The sequence below is a fragment of the Eschrichtius robustus genome, chromosome X (assembly GCF_028021215.1).
Source record: "Eschrichtius robustus isolate mEscRob2 chromosome X, mEscRob2.pri, whole genome shotgun sequence".
NCBI lineage: Eukaryota > Metazoa > Chordata > Mammalia > Artiodactyla > Eschrichtiidae > Eschrichtius > Eschrichtius robustus.
In genome coordinates, this window is record NC_090845.1 from 136,438,102 (window position 1) to 136,461,964 (window position 23,863).

At 37.8% G+C, this 23,863-nt stretch overlaps 1 protein-coding gene across 1 annotated transcript in view; it reads left to right on the plus strand.

The window, feature by feature from the left end:
• Positions 1-23,863, plus strand: part of VAMP7 (vesicle associated membrane protein 7) — a 66,304-nt gene that overhangs the window by 24,674 nt on the left and 17,767 nt on the right. Inside the window, exon 5 of the mRNA XM_068533868.1 lies at positions 7,584-7,674. Within this exon, the coding sequence (XP_068389969.1) occupies positions 7,584-7,674 (91 nt within the window). The remainder of the gene's footprint in view (positions 1-7,583; positions 7,675-23,863) is intronic.

Here is a 23,863-nt window from a genome sequence, read left to right on the forward strand (position 1 = left end):
CCTGGAGAGGCAGGAGGCACCTGGAGCTCACTCTGGGGACATAGACACTGGTGGCAGCCTTTTTTGGGAGCTTGTTCTACCATCCTTTACTAATGGAGCTCGCAAGCACCATTTTAGAATCTTCCCTCTAGCATATTAATGCCAGGACCTGGCCCTGCCCACCAGCCTATCCGCACCAGTACTGGGACACCTCAAGCCAAGCAACTAGCCAGGCAGGGACACACCTCCACCCACCAGCAGGCTGGTTGCCTTAAGAACCCCTGAGCCTACAGCTACTGCAGGACCTGGCTCTGCCCAACAAAGGGCCCAGGACCTGGCCCTGAACACCAGTGTGCCTGCACTAGCCCTAGGACCCACTGGGCACTGGCCCTGCCCACCAGCAGACCAACACCAACTTCGGGACACCCCACACTCCACAGCCAGCCATCTCAGAAACTAGCTCTGCCCACCAGCAGGCCAGCACCAGCTCTGGGACCCCCAGGGCCCTGCAACCAGAGACCCCAGCATCCCCTGGACCTCTATAGCCAGCTGCCTTGTGACCTGGCCCTGCCCACCAGCGGCTGACAGCCTCCACACAAGGCAGGGTCTGGCAACCAACCAGACTGGGGGCCAGCCATGCCTACCAGATTATCCACAGTAGTCAGCCAGCCACAACAGAAGGACCCACACAGCCCACGTAGGAGGTATCCCTATAACATACAGCTCTGGTGACCAGAGGGAAGTGCACTGCTGGGACTCGTAGGACGTCTCCTAGAAAAGGCCAACTTCTTCAAGGTCGGAAAATGTAATCAAATTACAAAATACATAGAAATAAAAAAGGAAATTAGGAAAAATGAAGGCACAGAGGAACATGTTCCAAACGAAGAAACAAGATAAAATCCCAGAAGAAGAGCTAAGTGAAGTGGAGATAAGCAATCTACCCAATAAAGAGCTCAAGGTAGTGATTGTAAAGATGATCAGAGAACCCAGGAGATGATTGGATTAACAGAGTGAGAAGTTAGAATTTTTTAACAAAGAGAAAGTGTAAACAGTGACCAAACAAAGGTGAATACAATAACTGAAGTAAATACACTAGAAGGAATCAACAGTGGATTAGATGATACAGAGGAACGGATCAGTGAGCAGGAAGACAGAGTAGTTGAAATCACTGAGGCTGAACAGAAAAAAGAATAAAAAGAATCGAGGACTGTTTAAGAAACCTCTGAAACAACATCAAATGTACTAACATTTGCATAATAGGGGTCCCAGAAGGAGAAGAGAGAGAAAAAGGGGCAGAGAACATATTTGAAAACATAGTAGCTGAAAACTTCCTTAACCTGGGCAAAGAAACATATCTAGGTCCAGGAAGCACAGAGAGTCCCAAACAGGATCAATCCAAAGAGGACCACACCAAGACATTGTAATTAAAATGGCAACAATTAAAGAAAGAATATTAAAAGCAGCTAGGGAAAAGCAAAATGTCACATACAAGGGAATTCCCATAAGGCTATCAACTGACTTTGCAGCAGAAACCCTGCAGGCTAGAAGGGAGTGGCATGATATATTTAAAGTGGTAAAAGGGAAAAACCTACAACCAAGAATGCTCAGCAAGGCTTTCATTCAGTTTTGATGGAGAAATCAAAAGTTTTACAGATAAGCAAAAGCTAAGAGTTCAGCACCATCAAACCAGCTTTACAGGAAATGTTAAAGGGGCTTCTCCAAGCAAAAAAGAAAAGGCCACAAGAAGAAATATGAAAATTATGAAAGGAAAAATCTCATTGGTAAAGGCAAATATACAGTAAAGGTAGTAAACCAACCACATATAAAGCTAGGAGGAAGATTACAGGAAAAAGGAGTAAAATCACCTATAACCACAATAAAGGATACACAAAACAAAAAAGATGTAAAATATGTCAAAACAGTAAATGTGGTGGGAGGGGCATAAAAATGCAGGGTTGTTAAAGTGCATTTGAACTTAAGAGATGAGCAACTTATAATAATCACGTATGTATATATAGATTGCTACATATAAACATTATAGTAACCACAAACCAAAAATCTATACTAGATACACACAAAAAAGGGAAAGGAATCCGAACATAACACTAAGATACTCATCAAATCACAAGGGAAGAGAGCAAAAGAAGAACAAAAAAGAAGTATAAAAACAACTGAAAAGCAGTTAACAAAATGACAGTAAGTACATACCTATCAATAATTAAATGTAACTGGATTAAATGCTCCAATCAAAAGACATAGAGTGGCTGAATGGATACAAAAACAAGACCCATATATATACTGCCTACAGGAGACTCAGTTCAGATCTGAAGACGAAAACAGAAAGTGAAGGGATGGAAAAAGGTATTCCATGCAAATGGAAATGAAAGGGAAGCTGGGATAGCAATATTTATATCAGAGAAAATAGGCTTTAAAACAAAGTCTGTAACAAGAGACAGAGAAGGACTACTTAATGATAAAGGAATCAATCCAAGAAGATACAAAAATTGTAAATATATATGCACCCAACATAGGAGCACCTAAATACACAAAGCAAATATTAACAGACATAAAGTGAGAAATTGACAGCAACACAATAATAGTAGGAGACTTTTTTTTAAATGTATTTATTTATTTACTTTTGGCTGCATTGGGTCTTCATTGGGTTGCATGGGCTTCTCATCGTAGTGGCTTCTCGTTGTGGAGCACGGGCTCTAGGCTCGAGGGCTTTAGTAGTTGTGGCTCTTGGGCTCTAGAGCACAGGCTCAGTTGTAGCACACGGGCTTAGTTGCTCCCCAGCATGTGGGATCTTCCCGGACCAGGGCTCGAACCCACGTCCCCCGCACTGGCAGGCAGATTCTTAACCACTGTGCCACCTGGGGGGCCCAGTAGGAGACTTTAACACCACACTTACCTCAATGGACAGATCATCCAGACAGAAAATCAATGAGGAAACACTGGCCTTAACACATTAGACCTAAATGGGCTTAATTGACATATATACAACATTCCATCCAAAATCAGCAGAATACACATTCTTTTCAAGTGCACATGGCACATTCTCCAAGGTAGATCACATGCTAGGCCACAAAACAAGCCTCAGCAAATTTAAGAAAATTGAAATCATATCAAGCATTTTTTCTGACCACAATGCTATGAGGCTAGAAATCAACTATAAGAAAAAAAAACTGCAAAAGACACAAACACATGGAGGCTAAACAATATGCTACTAAACAACCAATGGATCACTGAAGAAATCAAAGAGGAAATAAAAAAATATCTGGAGACAAATGAAAATGAAAACACAATGGTTCAATATCTGTGGGATCCAGCAAAAGCAGTTTCTAAGAGGGACATTTATAGCAATGCAAGCTTACCTCAGGAAACAAGAAAAATCTCAACCTAACATTACACCTAAAGGAGCCAGAAGAAGAAGAACAAGCAAAACCCAAAGTTAGTAGAAGGAAAGAAATCATAAAGATCAGAGCAGAAATACATGAAACTGAGACTAAGAAAACAATAGAAAGGATCAATGAAACTAAGAGCTAGTTCTTTGATAAGATAAACAAAACTGATAAACCTTTAGCCAGACTCATCAAGAAAAAAAAGAGAGGTCTCAAATCAATAAAATCAGAAATGAAAAAGGAGAAGTTACAACAGATACCACCGAAATACAAAGGATCATAATAGACTACTATGAACAATTATATGCCAATAAAATGGACAACCTAGGAGAAATGGACAAATTCCTAGAAATGTACAATCTCCCAAGACTGAACCAGGAAGAAATAGAAAACATGAACAGAACAATTACCAATAATGAAATTGAGTCAGTAATTTTAAAACTTCCAACAAACAAAAGTCTATGACCAGATGGCTTCCACAGGTGAATTCTACCAAACATTTAAAGAAGAGTTAACACCTGTCCTTCATAAACTATTCCAAAAAATTGCAGAGCAAGGAACACTTCCAAACTCATTCTACAGGTCAGCATCACCCTGACACCAAAACCAGACAAAGATATCACAAATAAAGAAAATTACAGGCCAGTATCACTAATGAACATAGATTCAGAAATCCTCAACAAAATGTTAACAAACCGAATTCACCAATACATGAAAAGGATCATACACCATGATCAGGTGGGATTTATTCCAGAGATGCAAGGATGGTTCAGTATCTGGAAATCAATGCGATATACCACAGTAACAAATTGAAGAATAAAAACCATATGATCATCTAAATAGATGCAGAAAAAGCTTGACAGAATTCAACATCCATTTATGATAAAACCTCTGAACAAAGGGGGAACATACCCCCAAATAATAAAGGCTATATATGACAAGCCCACAGTTAACATCGTACTCAGTGGTGAAAAGCTGAAACCCTCTAAGATCAGGAACAAGACAAGGGTGCCCACTCTTGCCACTTTTATTCAACATAGTATTGGAAGTCCTAACCATAGTAATCAGACATGAAAAAGAAAGAAAAGGAATCCAAATTCAAAAGTAAAACTGTCACTCTTTGTAGATGATGTGATACTATATATAGAAAATCCTAAAGATACTGCCAAAAAAACTGTTAGAAATAATAAATTCAGTAAAATTGCAGGATACAAAATTAATATATAGAAATCTGTTGCATTTCTATACACTAACAACAAACTATCAGAAAGAGAAACTAAAAAACAATCCCACTTACCATCACATCAAAAAGAATAAAATACTTAGGAATACATCTAACTAAGGAGGTAAAAGACCTGTACTCTGAAAACTATAAGACCTTGATGAAAGATATTGAAGAAGACACAGATGAAAAGATTTACTGTACTCATGGATTTGAAGAATTTATATTGTTAAAAATGACCATACTACCCAAGGCAATCTACAGATTCAATGCAATACCTATCAAAATACCAATGACATTTTTTACAGAACTATAACAAATAATTCTGAAGTTTGTATGGTGACGCAAAAGTTGCAGAATAGCCAAAACAATCTTGAGAAAGAAGAACAAAGCTTGAGGTATTACACGCCCAGATTTCAAACTATACTACAAAGCTACAATAGTCAAAACAGCATGGTACTGTCACAAAAACACACATAGATCCTGGAACAGAACAGAGAGGCCAGAAATGAACCCATGCTTATATGGTCAATTAATCTACGATAAAGGAGGTAAGAATATAGTGGGAAAAAGCTGTCTTTTTCCCTCTTCACCAAATGGTGTGGGAAATCTGGTCAGCTACATGCAAAAGAATCAAACTGGACTACTTTCTCACACCATGCACAAAAATAAATTCAAAATTGATTAAAGACTTAAATATAAAACCTGAAACCATAAAACTTCTAGAAGAAAACCTAGGCAGTATGCTCTTTGACATTGGTACTAATAATATTTTTTTGGATATGTCTCAGGCAAGGGAAACAAAAACAAAAATAAACAAATGGGACTTTATCAAATTGAAAAGCTTTTGCACAGTGAAGGAAACTACCAACAAAATGAAAAGGCTGCCTACTGAATGGGAGAAGATATTTGCAAACAGTATATCCGATAAGGGCTTTATATCTACAATGTGCAAAGAACTGATAGAACTTCAACATCTAAAAAACAAACCAACTATAAAGTGGGCAGAGGAGCTAAATAGCTGTCTTTCCAAAGAAGACATACAGATGGCCAACAGGCACATGAAAAGATGCTCAACATCACTAATTGTCAGGGAAATGCAAATCAAAACCACAATGAGATATTACCTCACACTTGTCAGAATGGCTGTTTTCAAAAAAGGCAACAAATAACAAGTGTTGGTGAGGATGTGGAGAAAAGGGAACTCTCCTGCACTGTTGATGAGATTGTAAATTTGTGCAGCCACTATGGAAAACAATATGGAGATTCCTCCAAAAGTTAAAAATAGAACTACTGTATTATCCAGCAATTCCACTCCTGGGTATTTATCCGAAGAAAACAAAAACAGTAATTAGAAAAGGTACATACACCCCTATGTTCATCACAGCATTATTTACAACAGCCAAGATATAGAAGCAACCTAAATGCCCATCAAGAGATAAATGTATAAAGAAGATGTGGCATACACACACACACACACACACACACACACACACACACACACACACACAGAGGAATATTACTCAGCCATATAAAAGAACGAAATCTTGTCATTTGCAACAACATGGATGGATCTAGAGGCTATCATGCTAAGTGAAATAAGTCAGAGAAAGACAAACACTGTATGATTTCACTTATATGTGGAATCTAAAAAACCAAACAAATGAACAAACTTAACAAAACATTAACAGAGTTATAGATACAGAGAACAAATACCTGGTTACCCGAGGGGAGAATGTTGGGGGTCGGAAAGAATAGGTGAAGGAGATTAAGAGTTATGGACTTCCAGTTGCAGTATAAATGAGTCACAGGTATGAAATGTGCCATGTTGGGAATATAGTCATAACTATGTAATATCTTTGAATTTTGACATATCGTAACTAAACTTATTGTTGTGATCGTTTTGAAATGTGTAGAAATATCAAATCACTATGTTGTGTAACAGGAACTAACATAGTGTTGTAGGTCAATTATACTTTAAAAACAAACTCATAGAAAGAGAGATCAGAGAGGCGGGGTTGTGGGGAGGGGAATTGGATGAAGGCAGTCAAAAAGTACAAAGTTCCAGTTATAAGATAAATAAATACTAGGGATATAGTGGACAACATGATAAATATAATTAATAATGCTTTATGTTATGTATGAAAATTGTTAAGAGAGTAAATCCTAAGAGTTCTCATCACAAGGAGGAAAAAAGGTAAATAGGGTTAGCTGGCAGCAAAACTTTCAATTTAGCTGGTTTGTCTTTAGCTCCAGATGTGTGTGTGAACCTCTAAACAAATCTGTGCCAGGATCCTTGACTATGAATGGAGATAATAATAATGGCATCTTCGTCATAGAGTTTTTGCATGGATTAAATAATATCCCCTATTTGAAGCACTTAGCACAGTGAAGTGACTGGAATATTGTGTATTAAGCAGTCCACAATTGTTTGCTATAGATAATAATTTCAAAATATATACTGTCTTCAGTGTCTTACATTTCTAGATCCTATAAGAAGCCAATGAAAATAGGATGCATGCTCTGATCCCAACAGATACAAGAACAGATGCTCAGAAGCTGGGCCAGTCCCTACCTCATCATACCCAAGAAATGGGGAAAAATTTAGCATACCCTTTCCCCGTCCTGCTCCCCCTGTCCCCACTACAGTCTTTTCTCCTTTCTTCCTTGTCTGAGCACAGATTATATAACACCCTACTTCTGCCCCAGGAGTCTCAGATGTATATTTGATATAATATGTTTAGCTTTATTTCATTTAAAATAAGGTGATTTTTTTATACTATAACACTTTTATTTCATATGGTAGCAAGTTTTATGCTTGCCTGTATTTTTGGTAACAATTTTTGAATGAAGTGACATCTATCTTTTGTGCCAAAGATAAAGACAATTTTATAGCATTCTTCAATGTCATTCCTCTTCTTTTTGTTTTCGTATTGTAAATAATGTCTGGGTATCATGAGTTAAATCATATTTTTTTATAGAAGCATCACTCCGAGAATAAAGGCCTAGATAAAGTGATGGAGACTCAAGCCCAAGTGGATGAACTTAAAGGAATCATGGTCAGAAACATAGGTATGTTTCATGGCATACTCTGCATGCATGAGGGCAAAAATGATAATAGATTACTTGATTGGGGTCAAATCATTCTAGAGAGGCTGAAACAGCACTTCCTTATTCTTAATATTGGAAGCTAATTGTCAGCTGAGGTATGGATATTACTTACCTATGATACTGCCTGCTGTATGATGGTTTCTTTTTAGCACTTATGACTATTCATTCTAAATTTGTTAGCTTGCTTAGCAAGACTAATTTCCAAGACCCTTAAACAGTTCAGCAACTTAGAATAATTTAGTCAGTTTTGGCTGGAAATACCCAGATAGTTGATATCATCAGTATAGACACTTAAAGTATAACTATTTGATCTCCTTAGAAAGTTTGTAGCTCTTGACTGAGAAAGAATTGCACCAAAAAACTGTTGTATTCTTCAAGAGAATGAACTATGGCATGAATTCCATTGGCCTGTGTTTTGTCAAGAACCTATTTACCACAGTAAAATAATCCAGAGAAATGCACTGTTTATTTTTTAATTGATTGTAACAGTGGTATTTAGATTTAGGATGATGTTAATTTTTTAATAGCACCAGTTCTCACGATGTAGTCCCTGGGCCGGCAGCATCAGCATCCCCTGGGAACCTGTTACAAATGCAAATTTTCAGGCCCCACCCCAAGCCTACTGAATCAGAAACTCTTGGAATGGGAAATCTGTGTTTTCACAAGCCCTCCAGAGGATTCCAGTGCATACTCAAGTTATAGAACCACTCTTAAATATATCTTCTAAGAGGAATGTCTTGCAGAGAATAAATTCTTAATGTAAAATTGAACAAAAATTAGTATATAAATGCTTTACAAGATATTTAACTGAGACGTCATTTTGTAAATGTCCATTTAGTTATAATTTTGAATTTACTATTTGAATTACTTTTACATTTATTATTAGAACACTTAAAAGTTATGAAAAGACATTCTAAAAAATTTACTTTGTCTCACCATCCTAAAGTTTCATTTATCTTTTCTTTCCTTTAAATTTTTATTCACATGTATACATAGTTAATCATAGTTTATATTCAGTTTTGTGGAGGCGGTATAATAGAGTAATCAAGATTTGGAGTCATACATGCCTGAGTTTGAGTCCTGATTTCACTTCCTACCTGCTGTTAGGCCTTGATCAGTCCTTTAACCTCTCTGACCTTTATTCCTTAATCTGCAAAAAGGGAGTAATAGAACCTGAGGTTACCAGGATAAAAGAGGTAATGTATGTAAAACACTGTGTACGGTGCCTGGCACATAGTAAGAGCTGAATGATTGTTAGCTGTTAGTCTACTTTATGCTCGTACAGTGTTTCTTTGAGTTATATCACAGGTTACCAATTATGTCCTTATGTTGGACACTTTGGGTCTTTAGAGCATTATTACTCAGAGTGCTGTTTTACAACCAGATAAGGAGCTTGCTCCAGAATAGAAGTCAGTGCTGTGCTTCCTTCATTGAGAACATCTTGCTATGAAAATGTCAATTTGACTGAACAGTATACTTGGAGACTTAGTTGAGCAGTAGCAGACACTCTTAGGTAGCACTGATTTAGAGTTTGTGTTATAGTAACAGTACTGTTATAAATGTTTCTGTGCCTATTATATTTTTCTTATTTTGTTGAGATTAGTTCCCAGGAATGGGATTAATAATCAAAAGGCAGAAACATTTTTATATTTCTTAATACGTATGTCTCTTGGTTATTTGAAGTGATTTCCTTTCATTGATTTTAGTTTTAAATATAGGTCTAGATGCAGACTAGAGAACTCTTAAATATATCTTTCAATATACCTATTGAAAAACTACTAATATTTTTCTCTTTTTTTGGTCACCAAATATATTTATTTTGCCTAAAAGTGGAAGCAGCCAACTGCTACAGTAGTATTTATTGCAGATGCATAATGTTTCCAGAAAATGAACCTTTTTAATCAACTCCTCTTAAATGACATTTATGTTTAGAATTACAGAAATAGCAAATTAAACATGTAGCAAAAACCTTTCTAATCATCTCCCTTTGATTTTTTAACAGCTTTATTGACATATAATTCACATACCATACAATTTACCCATTTAAAGTATACAATCCAATGGTTTTTACTATGTCCACAGAGTTGTGTGACTATCACCACAGTCAATTTTAGAACATTTTCATTACCCCCAAAAGAAATTCTGTACCCATTTACAGTCACTCCTCTTTTCCCCTCAACCTGCAGACCTAAGCAACAACTAATCTCCTTTCTGTCTGTATAGATTTGCTTGTTCTGGACATTTCATATAAATGGAGTTATATAAAATGTGGCCTTAGCAATTTTGAAGTATATAATACAGTATTGTTGACTACAATTAGTGTGCTGTACACTAGATGTTCAGAACTTACTAATCTTCTAGTTGCAAGTCTGTACCCTTTTACAACATCTCCCCAATTCCTGTACCCCCCAGCCCCTGGTAACCACCATTCTACTCTGGTTCTATAAGGTTCACATTTTTAGATTCCACATATGAGTAATATCATACAATATTTGTCTTTCTTTGACTAGCTTATCTCACTAAGCATGGTGCCCTCAAGATCCATCCCTGTTGTTGCAAATGGCAGGATTTTCATTTTTCTCATGGCTCAATAATATTCCATTATATATATACACCACATCTTCTTTATCCATTCATCCATTGGCAGACACTTAGCTTACTTCCATATCTTGGCTGTTGTGAAATAATGCTGCAATAAACATGGGAGTACAGATATCCTTTCAATATCCTGCTTTCATTTCCTTCAGATAGATACCCAGAAATGGAATTGCTGGATATATATGGTAGTTGTATTTTTAATTTTTTTAAGGAAACTCCATACTGTTTTTCATAGTGATTGAACCGATTTACATTCCCACCAGCAGTGCATAAGGGTTCCCTTTTCTCCATGTGCTCACCAACACTTACCTCTTTCTTCTTGATGATAGCCATTCTAACTGGTGTGAGGTTGATATTTCATTGTGGTTTTTATTTGCATGTTCCTGATGACTTGTGATGTTGAGCATCTTTTAATGTACCTGTTGGCCATTTGTATATCTTCTTTGGAAAAATTCTATTCAGTTCCTCTGCCCATTTTTAAATCTGATTGTTTTTTTGTTATTGAGTTGTATTAATTCTTTATATATTTCGGATGATAACCTCTTATCCAATATATGGTTTGTAAATATTTTCTCCCTTTCTGTAAGTTGCCTTTTCATTTTGTTGATTGTTTCTTTTCCTGTCCAGAAGCTCTGTGGTTTGATGTAGTCCAACTTGTTGATTTTGCTTTTGTTGCTTGTGCTTTTGGTATGCTAAATATCATTGCAAAGACCAATGTCAAGAACTTTCTTCCCTATATTTTCTTCTAGGTGTTTTATTGGTTTCAGGTCTTACATTTAAGTCTTTAATCCATTTCAAGTTAATTTTTTGAGTGATGTATATAGGGGTCCAATTTCAATTTTCTGCATGTGGCTATCCATGTGGTTTTCCCAACACCATTTGCTGAAGAGACCATCCTTTCCCCATTGAGTGTTCTTGACTCCCTTGTCAAATCTTAGTTGACTCTATATGTGGGGGTTTATTTCTGGTCTCTCTGTTTTGTTGCATTGGTCCATGTATCTATTTTTGCCAGCAATACTGTTTTAATTACTATAGCTTTATAGTATAGTTTGAAATCAGGAAGTGTAATGCCTCTGGCCTTGTTCTTCTTTCTCAGGATTACTATGGCTATTTGGGATCTTTTGTGATTTCATATACATTTTAGGATTGTTTTTTCTATTTCTGTCAAAAATGCCATTGGAATTTTGATAGAGATTGTATTGAATCTGTAGATGACTTTGGGTGCTATGAATATTTTAACAATATTAATTTTTCTGATCCATGAACATGGGATATATTTCCATTTGTTTGTATCTTCTTTAATTTCTTTCATCAAAGTCTTGTAGTTTTTATCACACAGATCTTCACTTCCTTGGTTAAGTTTATTCCTAAATATTTTATTATTTTTTATGGTATTGTGATTGGTATAGTTTTATTACTTTTGTTGATATTTTGTTATTATATAGAAACAACTGATTTCTGTATGTTGATTTTATATCCTGCAACTTGGTTGAATTCATTGATTAGTTTAACAGGTTTTATTGGTTGAATCTTTAAGATTTTCTATGTATAATATCATATCATCTTAAATAATGGCAATTTTACTTCTTCCTTTCCAATTTGGATGCCTTTTATTTCTTTGTCTTGCCTGATTGCTCTAGCTAGGATTTCTAGTATTTTATGAATAATAGTGATGAGAGTGGGCACCCTTGTCTTGTTCCTGATCTTAGAGGAAAAGCTTTCCATCTTTCATCATTGAGTATGATGTTAAGCTATGGGTCTGACATAGTGGCCTTTATTATGTTGAAGTAAACTCCTTCAATATTCAGTTTGTTGAGAGTTTTTGTCATGAAATTATGCTGAATTTTGTCAAATGTCTTTTCCCCATTTATTGAGATGATCATAAATATTTATCTTTCATTCTGTTAATGTGGTATATCACATGTATTGATTTGTGTATATCAAACTATCCTTGCATCCCAGGGATAAATCCCACCTAGTTGGTGTATGATTGTTTTGATGTGTTGTTGAATTCAATTTGCTAATATTTTTTGGAGAAATTTTGCACCTATATTCATCGGGAATATTGATCTAGTTTTGTTTTCTCATAGTGTCCTTATCTGGCTTTGGTATCAGGGTAATGCTGGCCTTGTAAAATGCGTTTGGAAGTATTTCCTCCTCTTCAGTTTTTTTCAAAGAGTTTGAGATGAATTGGCATTAACTTCCCTTTAAATGTTTGGTAGAATTCACCAGTGAAGCCATTTGGTACTGGGCTTTTCTCTGTTGGGAGGCTTTTGATTGCTGATTCAATCTCTTTGTTCATTATTAGAATCTTCAGAGTTTCTATTACTTTCTGATTTAGTCTTGGTAGGTTGTATGTTTCTAGGAATATATTCATTTCTTCTAGGTTATCCAGTTTGTTGGCATATAACTTTTCATAGTAGTCTCTTATGGTCCTTTGTATTTCTGAGCTATCATATGAGCTATCAGTTGTGATATCTTCTCTTTCATTTCTGATTTTATTTATTTGGGTCCTCTTTTTTTCTTGGTCTAGCCAAAGCTTTGTCAATTTTGTTTATCTTTTCAGAAAACCAGCTCTTAGTTTTGCTGATATTTTCTATTGTTTTTCTGGTCTCTATTTCAGTTATTTCCACCATGATTTTTGTTATTTCCTTTCTTCTACTAACTTTGGGCTTACTTTGTTCTTTTTCTAGTTCCTTGAAGTGTAAAGTTAGGTTGTTTATTTGAGATCTTTCTATTTTCTTAATATATGCATTTATCACTATAAATTTCCCTTTGAGACTGCTTTTGCAGCATCCTATAGGTTTTAGTGTGTTGTCTTTCCGTTTTTACTTGTTTCAAGATATTTTTTATTTCCATTTTGATTTATCCTTTGACCCATTGGTTGTTCAGGAGTGTGTTATTTAATTTCCACATATTTGTAGATTTTCTAGCTTTCCTTTTATTGTTGATATCTAGTTTCATACCGTTGTGGACAAAAAAGATAGTATGATTTCAATCTTCTTGAGTTAGTTAAGACTTGTTTTGTGTCCTATCAGATGATCTATCCTGGAGAATGTTCTGTGTGCACTTGAGAAGACTGTGTGTTCTGCTGCTGTTGGATGAATTGTTTTGTACATGTCTGTTAGGTTCACTTGGTCTAATGTGTGTTTTGAGTCCAATGTTTCTTTTTTGATTTTCTGTCTGGATGATCTATCCATTGCTGAAAGTGGGGTATTGAAGTCCCCTAATATTATTGTATTGTCTATTTCTCCCTTCAGATCTTTTAGTATTTGCCTAAGATAATTAGGTGCTCTGATATCGTGTGAGCATATCATTGATTGTTATATCTTCTTAATGAATTGACCACTTTATTATTTTATAATGACCTTATGTGTCTCTTGTTACCATTTTTGGTATACAGTCTTATTTTGTGTGATATAAGTATAGTTATACCCACTTTCTTTTGGTTTCTACTTGCATGGAATATCTTTTTCTATCCCTTCACTTTGAGCCTGTGTGTGGACTTAAATCTGGAAGTGAGTCTCTTGTAGGCAGCATATAGTTGAGTCTTGTTTTTCTATCTGTCCAACCACTCTGTGCCTTTTGATTGGTAAATTCAATCCATTTACAGTTTGAGTAATTATTGATATGAAAGGACTTACTAATTACATTTCATTCATTGCTTTCTGCCTGTTTTATAGTTTCATTGTTCCTATTTCCCTCTACTTCTGCTTACCTTTTTAAATTGGTGATTTTCTGTGGTTGTGTCCTCTATTCCCCCTTTCTTTGTCTTTTGTGAATCTAATATAGATTTTTGTTTTGTGGTTTCCATTGGGCTTACATAAAGGCTCTTATAGATAAAATAGTCCATTTTAAGCTGATAGCAACTTAACTTTGCATACAAAGCTCCACCCATTAACTATCCCTATTTTATCTTTCTGACATCACACTTTACCTCTTTTTATATTGTGCATTCATTAACAAATTATAGTAGTTCTAGTTATTTTTTAATTAGTTTTTATTGGAGTATAGTTGCTTTACAATGTTGTATTAGTTTCTACTGTACAGCAAAATTAATCAGTTATACATACACATATATTGCCTCTTTTTTGGATTTCCTTCCCATTTAGGTCACCAGAGTGCATTAAGGAGAGTTCCCTGTGCTATACAGTATGTTCTCCTTTGTTGTCTCTTTTATACATAGTATCAATAATGTATATGTGTCAATTTCAATTTCCTCACCCCCGCCCCACTTTCCCCCTTGGTATCCGTACATTTGTTCTCTATGTCTGTGTCTCTATTTCTGCTTTGCAAATAAGATCATCTATACCATTTTTCTAGATTCCACATATGTGTGTTAATATACGATATTTGTTTTTCTCTTTCTGACTTACTCACTCTGTATGACACTCTCTAGGTCCATCCACGTCTCTGCAAATGACCCAATTTCATTCCTTTTAATGGCTGAGTAATATTCCATTGTATATATGTACCACATCTTCTTTATCTGTCATTGGACATTTAGGTTGTTTCCATGTGCTGGCTATTGTAAATAGTGCTGCAATGAACACTGCGGTGCATGTCTCTTTTTGAGTTATGGTTCTCTCAGGGTATATGCCCAGTAGTGGGATTGCTGGGTCATATGGTAGTTCTATTTTTAGTTTTCTAAGGAACCTCCATACTGTTTTCCATAGTGGCTGTATCAGTTTACATTCCCACCAACAGTGCATGAGGGTTCCCTTTTCTCCACACCCCCTCCAGCATTTATTGTTTGTAGATTTTTTGAGATGGTCATTCTAACCGGTGTGAGGTGATACCTCATTGTAGTTTTGACTTGCATTTCTCTAATGATTAGTGATGTTGATCATCCTTTCATGTGCCTCTTGGCCATCTGTATGTCTTCTTTGGAGAAATATCTATTTAGGTCATCCACCCATTTTTTGATTGGCTTGTTTGTTTTTTTGATATTGAGCTGCATGAGCTGCTTGTATATGTTGGAGATTAATCCTTTGTCAGTTGCTTTGTTTGCAAATATTTCCTCCCGTTCTGAGGGCTGGCTTTTCGTCTTGTTCATGGTTTCCTTTGCTGTGCAAAAACTTTTGAGTTTCATTAGGTCCCATTTGTTTATTTTTGTTTTTATTCTCATTACTCTAGGAGGTGGGTCAAAATGGATCTTGCTGTGATTTATGTCAAAGAGTGTTCTGCCTGTGTTTTCCTCTAGGAGTTTTATAGTGTCTGGCCTTACATTTAGGTCTTAAATCCATTTTGAGTTTATTTTTGTGTATGGTGTTAGGGAGTGTTCTAATTTCATTCTTTTACATGTAGCTATCCAGTTTTCCCAGCGCCACTTATTGAAGAGGCTGTCCTTTCTCCATTGTATATTTTTGCCTCCTTTGTCATAGATTAGGTGACCATAGGTATGTCAGTTTATCTCTGGGCTTTCTATCCTGTTCCATTGATCTATATTTCTATTTTTGTGCCATTGCCATACTGTCTTGATTACAGTAGCTTTGTAGTATAGTCTGAAGTCAGGGAGCCTGATTCCTCCAGCTCTGTTTTTCTTTCTCAAGATTGATTTGGTTATTTGGGGTCTTTTGTGTTTCCATACAAATGGTGAACTTTTTTGTTCTAGTTCTGTGAAAAATGCCATTGGTAATTTGATAGGGATTGCATTGAATCTGTAGATTGCTTTACATAGTATAGTCATTTTCAAAATATTGATTCTTCCAATCTAAGAACACAGTATATCTCTCCAGCTGTTTTTGTCATCTTTGATTTCTTTCATCAGTATCTTATAGTTTTCTGCATACAGGTCTTTTGCCTCCTTGGGTAGGTTTATCCTAGGTATTTTATTCTTTTTGTTGCAATGGTAAATGGGATTGTTTCCTTGATTTCTCCTTCTGATCTTTTGTTGTTAGCGTATAGGAATGCAAGTGATTTCTGCGTATAAATTGTATCCTGCTACTTTACCAAATTCATAGATTAGCTCTAGTGGTTTTCTGGTGGCATCTTTAGGATTTTCTATGTACAGTATCATGTCATCTGCAAACAGTGACAGTTTTACTTCTTCTTTTCCAATTTGGATTCCTTGTATTTCTTTTTCTTCTCTGATTGCCGTGGCTAGGACTTCCAAAACTATGCTGAATAATAGTGGCGAGAGTGGACATCCTAGTCTTGTTCCTGATCTTAGAGGAAATGCTTTCAGTTTTTCACCATCGAGAATGATGTTTGCTGTGGGTTTGTCATATATGGCCTTTATTATATTGAGGTAGGTTCTCCCTATGCCCACTTTCTGGAGAGCTTTCATCGTAAATGGGTGTTGAATTTTGTCAAAAGCTTTTTCTGCATCTATTGAGATGATCATATGGTTTTTCTTCTTTAATTAGTTAATATGGTGTATCACATTGATTTTCGTATGTTGAAGAATCCTTGCTTCCCTGGTGTAAATCCCAGTTGGTCATGGTGTATGATCCTTTCAGTGTGTTGTTGGATTCTGTTTGCTAGTATTTTGTTCAGGATTTTTGAGTCTGTGTTCATCAGTGATATTGGCCTGTAAGTTTCTTTTTTGTGGTATCTTTGTCTGGTTTTGGTGTCAGGGTGATGGTGGCCTTGTAGAATGAGTTTGGGAGTGTTCCAGCCTCTGCAGTTTTTTGGAAGAGTTTGAGAAGTATCGATGTTAGCTCTTCTCTAAATGTTTGATAGAATTCGCCTGTCAAGCCATCTGGTCCTGGACTTCTGTTTGTTGGACGGTTTTTAATCACAGCTTCAATTTCATTATTTGTGACTTGTCTGGTCATATTTTCTATTTCTTCCTGGTTCAGTCTTGGATGGTTGTACTTTTCTAAGAATTTGTCCATTTCTTCCAGGTTGTCCATTTTATTGGCATAGAGTTGCTTGTAGTAGTCTCTTATGATCCTCTGTATTTCTGTGGTGTCAGTTGTATCTTCTCATTTTTCATTTCTAATTTTATTGATTTGGATCCTCTCCCTTTTTTACTTGATGAGTCTGGCTAAAGGTTTATCAATTTTGTTTATCTTCTCAACCAGCTTTTACTTTCATTGATCTTTGCTATTGTTTTCTTCATTTCTATGTCATTTATTTCTGCTCTGATCTTTATGATTTCTTTCCTTCTACTAACTTTGGGTTTTGTTCGTTTTTTCTCTAGTTGCTTTAGGTGTAAGGTTAGCTTGTTTATTTGAGATTTTTCTTGTTTCTTGAGGTAGGGTTGTATTGCTGTAAACTTCCTTCTTAGAACTGCTTTTGCTGCATCCCATAGGTTTTGGGTCATTGTGTTTTCATTGTCATTTGTCTCTAGGTATTTTTTGATTTCCTCTTTGATTTCTTCAGTGATCTCTTTGTTATTTAGTAACATATTGTTTAGCCTCCATGTATTTGTATTTTTTACAATTTTTTTTCCTGTAATTGATTTCTAATCTCATAGCGTTGTGGTCAGAAAAGATGCTTGATATGATTTCAATTTTCTTAAGTTTACTGAGGCTTGATAGTGACCCAAGATGTGATCTATCCTGAAGAATGTTCCGTGAGCACTTGAGAAGAAAGTGTATTCTGCCACTTTTGGGTAGAATGTCCTATAAATATCAATTAAGTCTATGTGGTCTGTTGTATCATTTAAAGCTTGTGTTTCCTTATTTATTTTCTGTCTGGATGATCTGTCCATTGGTGTAAGTGGGGTGTTAAAGTCCCCCACTATTATTGTGTTACTGTCAATTTCCCCTTTATGGCTGTTAGCATTTGCCTTATGTACTGAGATGTGCCTATGTTGGGTGTATGAATATTTACAATTGTTATATTTTCCTGGATCGAGCCCTTGATCATTATGTAGTGTCCTTCTTTATCTCTTATAATAGTCTTTATTTTAAAGTCTATGTTTTCTGATATGAGTATTGCTACTCCAGCTTTCTTTCGATTCCCATTTGTATGGAATATCTTTTTCCATCCCCTCACTTTCAGTGTGTATGTGTTTCTATGTCTGAAGTGGGTCTCTTGTAGACAGGATATATACGGGTGTTGTTTTTGAATGCATTCATCTAGTCTGTGTCTTTTGGTTGGAGCATTTAATCCATTTGCACTTAAGGTAATTATAGATATGTATGTTCCTATTACCATCTTCTTAATTGTTTTGGGTTTGTTCTTGTGGGTCCTTTCCTTTCTTGTGTTTCCCACCTAGAGAAGTTCCTTTAGCATTTGCTGCAAAGCTGGTTTGGTGGTGCTGAATTCTTTTAGCTTTTGCTTGTCTGTAAAGCTTTTGATTTCTCCATCGAATCTGAATGTGATCCTCGCTGAGTACAGTAATCTTGTTTGTAGGTGTTTCCCTTTCATCACTTGAGATATGTCCTGCCACTCCCTTCTGGCCTGCAGAGTTTCTGCTGAAAAATAAGCTGATAACCTTATGGGGATTCCCTTGTAGGTTATTTGTTGATTTTCCCTTGCTGCGTTTAATATTTTTTCTTTGTATTTAATTTTTGTTAGTTTGATTAATATGTGTCTCGGTGTTTTTCTCCTTGGGTTTATCCTGTATGGGACTCTCTGCACTTCCTGGACTTGATTGACTATTTCCTTTCCCACGTTAGGGAAGTTTTCAACTATAATCTCTTCACATATTTTCTCAGGACCTTTCCCTTTCTCTTCTTCTCGGACCCCTGTAATTCAAATGTTGGCGTGTTTAATGTTCCAGAGGTCTCTTAGGCTGTCTTCATTTCTTTTCATTCTTTTTTCTTTATTCTTCTCCATGGCAGTTATTTCCACCATTCTATCTTCCAGCTCACTTCTCTGTTCTTCTGCCTCAGTTATTCTGCTGTTAATTCCTTCTAGTATATTTTTCGTTTCAGTTATTGTGTTGTTCATCACTGATTGTTTGTTCTTTAGTTCTTCTAGGTGCTTGTTAAACATTTCTTGTATCTTCTCTATCCTTGCCTCCATTCTCTTTTCAAGATCTTGGATCATCTTTACTATCATTACTCTGAATTATTTTTCAGGTAGATTTCCTATCTCCTCTTCATTTATTTGGTCTTGTGGGTTTTTACCTTGCTCCTTCATCTGCAACATATTTCTTTGTCATCTTATTTTGTCTAACCTACTGTGTTTATGGTCTCCTTTCCACAGGCTGCAGGGTCGTAATTCCTCTTGCTTCTGTTGTCTGCCCCCTAGTGAGTGAAGTTGGTCTAGGGGCTTGTGTAGGCTTCCTGGTGGAAGGGACTGGTGCCTGTGCTCTGGTGGGTGGAACTGAGTCTTTTACCTCTTAGGGCAGGGCCACATCAGGTGGTGTGTTTTGGGGTTTCTGTGAGCTTAGTACAACTTTAGGCAGTCTGTCTGCTGATGGGTGGGGCTGTGTTCCTGTCTTGTTGGTTGTTTGGCGTGAGGTGTCCAGCCCTGGAGCCTGCAGGCAGTTGTGTGGGGCTGGGTCCTGGTGTTGATGTGGATACCTCCAGGAGCACATGCACCGATTAATATTCCCTGGGCCCGGGGATTCTCTGGCAGTCCAGTGTCCTGGAGTTGGCACTCCCACCCCGGAGGCCCAGGCCCGACCCCTGGCCAGGGAGCCAAGAGCCCGCAAGCTTCACAGAGTGGCCAGAGAAAAAAAGGAAAAATAGAAAAGAAAACAAACAGACAAACAAAACCCAAGACAAATAGCAAAAACAACAGCAAACAGACAGCAGCAGCAACACAACAAACACACACACAGAAAAAAGAAAAGAAAAGAAAAGCAAAACAAGAGCACAAACAAAGGAATTCAAAGATGAGAATAGTCCATAAGGACTAAACTAACAAAAACAAAAAAATGAAAAATAAAACTAAAACAGAAAGCAAACAGCAAAAAAAGTGAAGGAAACAAAATAGAGACATAAAAAACAATAAAAAATAAAAGGGAAAGAACAAAAACAAGAAAAAACCCACAAAACAACAAAAAAGTAAAGTAAAAATTTAAAAATATATATGTTAAAAAATTCTTTTTAAATAAAAATAAAGAATAAAAAGGTAAAAAATAATAAAAACAACACCAACAACTGAACAAAATGAAACAAACAAAAAAAGAATAATAGTAATAAGAATATTTTCCTGGGGCCTCCTCTGTCAGTGTCCTTGCCCCCACAGTGAGCCAGAGCCAATCCCTGCCTCCCCATGAGGCCTTCCAATACCTCTAGTTAGGCCTCGGGACCTGCTGTGGGTACTGTGGGGCCAGCTCAGACTCTGACCTGGCCAGACTCCTTGCCCCCAGAGTCCACTGCTGGAAAGGCTAGACTGGTCTCAGTTGTGGAACACTCGTTGTCTACTCAGGTATTCCACAGACGCAAGATTTAGCAAGCCAATCTCAGGGATTTAATCCGCAGCTTGCGCAGCTGCACAGAAAGATTTCCTTTCCTCTTCCTTAGTCGCACTGCCCCTGGCCCTCAGCTTTGGTTTTGACCCCACCTCAGCGTGTGCACCACCCTCAGGCATCTGTTCCTTGCCCAGGCAAGAGGGAGCAAAAGCAGTGGCTGCTTGCGGCACACTTACTCAGGCCAGGGAGGGGTACAGCGGCCACAGTTGGGCTGTGTGCAAATTGCCTGCGGTGGCAGAACCAGCAGGCAGTTGCAACAGACTAGCGCACTCGCTCTGGTGAGAGTCCCTCCCGGTGCCCGCGGAGGCAGAAGCTGGAATGTGGGGGCCCTGCCCCCCACGTGTCTCTCAACAATGGCGCCTCGCTTTCCAGGCAGACCACACTTCCTCTAGGGGCATTCCCAGCCATGCATCCCCTCACTCCTGTCCCCTCTGCTGTATCCACACAGCCAACAGCACTCCTCTCCCCAGACCCATTCTCCCAACCCCACACTTTAGTTCTCAGCCCCCGCCAGCATTGGCAGACTTTGGTCCCAGGCAAGGGTGCCCAGAGCTGATTCCCAAGGAGGCTTTGGGATGTGCAGTGTTCAGTCCCCCAGAGCCCACGGGCAGAGACCCCAGCTCGAGGGGCAAGTGGGCCTGCTCAGATGGGAGCCCCTCTCAGTTCCTGTAGAGGCTGAAGAAGCCGGCGGGTGGGGAAAGGGGCTGTAACGGTGGCTCCACCCCTCACGCACCACTGAACAATGACACCTTCTATGGTATCCTGGGCTTTTCCCACAGACTTTCCTGGTTGTGGAGCTCCTTACTCCTGTCCCTTCAGGCTGTCTTTTCACAGCCAACAGCTGTCCCCTCCCTGGGTCTGCACTCCAAACCCCACTTTCCAGCACCCAGCCCCCCTCCGCAACAGGCAACTCACAACTCAGGCCGGGATGTGCAGAGCTGCAGTGTAGACCATGCATGCGGTTTTTTGTCCTGCCTTCCACAGAGTGTCCACTGCATTCTCCTTTGATCCCCCAAAGGTCCGTTTCTGTCCCAGCTGATTTCCCCACTGTGAGGGAGCTTTTCTGAGTGGGGGGACCTCCCCTCACCTTCAGCTTCCCGCCAGATTGCTGGTCCCTGTTTTGATTCCTCTTTTCTTTTTTTCTTCTTTCTTTCATCCTGCCTGGTTTTGAGGGGATTTTTCTTGTCCTTTTAGGTTGTCTGAAGTCCTCTGCTAATGTTCAGCAGGTGCTGTATGAGAATTGTTCCATTTGTAGATGTATTCTTGATGTATTTGTGAGGAGCGACAAATTCCACGTCCTCCTATTCCACCATCGTGACTCCTCTCCAGTAGCTGTAGTTATTTTTACTACTCTTTTGCTTTAACCTTTATACTGTAGTTGTGTTTAAGACACCATCCTATTACAGAATTAGAGTGTTCTAAATCTGCATACTTACCTTTACCAGTGTATTATATACTTTCATATGTTTTCATTTCACTAATTAGCATCTTTTCCATTCAGCATTTCTTGCATTGCGGGTCTGGTGGTGATGAAATCCCTCAGCTTATGTTTGTCTGGGAACATCTTTATTTCTCCTTCATATCAGAAGGATAACTTTTCCATATAGAGTATTCTTGGCTGACAGTTTTTTTCTTTCAACATTTTGAATGTGTCATTCCACTCTCTCCTGGCATGTAGGGTTTCTGCTGAGAAAACTGCTGATAACCTAATGGGGGTTCTTTTGCAGGTCACAATCTTTTTCCTCTGGCTGCTTTTAGGAATTTCTCTTTATCTTTGATTTTTGACAGTTTCATCATAATTTATCTTAAGAAGGTCTTTTTGCATTGAGATAATAGGGTGATTAGCGTCATGAATTTGGATGTCCCAGTCTTTCCTTGAGTTTGGGAAGTTCTCAGCTATTATATCTTTAATAACTTTTCTGCCTTTTATCCCTCTCTCTTCCTTCTGGAACCCCAGTTATTATAATATTTGTATGTTTGATGGAGTCCTATAGATCACATAGGCTTTCTAAATCACTCTTTTTCATTATTTTTTCTTTGTTATCCTCTGATTTCAGATTTCCTGTCCTTTAGCTCATTTAGTCTATCTTCCACTCAGTCTACTCTGAGATAGATGCTCTCTATTGCATTTTTCATTTTACTCATTGAATTCTTCAGCTCCAGAATTTCTGTTTGTTTGTTTTCCATGATTTCTATCTCTTTGTTAAATTTCAGATTTTGTTCATGGACTGTTTTCCTGATTTCATTGAATTCTCTTTCTGTGTTCTCTTGCTGCTCTTTTGGTTTCCTCAAAACTGCTATTTTGAATTCTTTATCATCTAGATCCTAAAATTTCATGTCTTTGATTTTGGTTATTGGTGAATGATTATTACCTTTTGGTGATATCATGTTTCCTTGATTCTTCATGTTCCTTGGAGTTTTGTGTCACTGCTTTCACATATGAAGTAGCAGACACCTCCTCAAAGCTTTGCTAATTGCCTTCAGGTGGGAAATACTGTTCATACGTCCTGTTACATCTGGGGTTTTCTCTGACCTTGCGTGGATATACCTGCTCCATGCTTCTTGCTCCCTCTTGTGGCATAATTATTAAGCTTTTATGTCTTGTCTGGTCTTACAGCTCACCAGAATGTCTGCTAGAAACCTCTCTTTTGTTTTTCAGAAGGTAGCACTACAGTTCAATTTTATGGTTTCTCCCTTTCACATAGACCCTGGTCAGATATTTTGAGAGCACTACTTTTATTGGAGCTTGCTCTTGCCACTGAACTCAGGAGCACATATAAGGAGCTGGCCGGAGAGCAGGGGGAGGTGTGAGTCTTGCACTCTAGGCATTGGGGGTGACTGTGGGACTGGTGAGGGGATCATCGGGTGAGGGTTTCCCAGAAGCTCACGGATGGACTTTCCACTGAAGTCCTGAACAGAGTCATCAGGAACTATATCCCTTTAATATTGATATTCTTACCTGCTTCTTTCCTGATTTCTTCCCTTCCCCCTTCCCCCTTCCCCCTTCCCCCAGTCATGGAGGTCCCAGCCTCAAATTTGTTTTGCTCCAGTAGCATGCTGGAATCTCCCCTCAGCAAGGCTGGAGTTCTACAAATTCTCTTTTGTCCTTGGGTGCCTGCTCAAGTCAGTACTCTTCAGGTTTTCCCCAACCCAACCATGGCCAAAAGGGATTGGGGCAAGTTCACCGGTCCTGCTGATTCCACAGCTCATACAGTGGTCTTTCTGCCTATT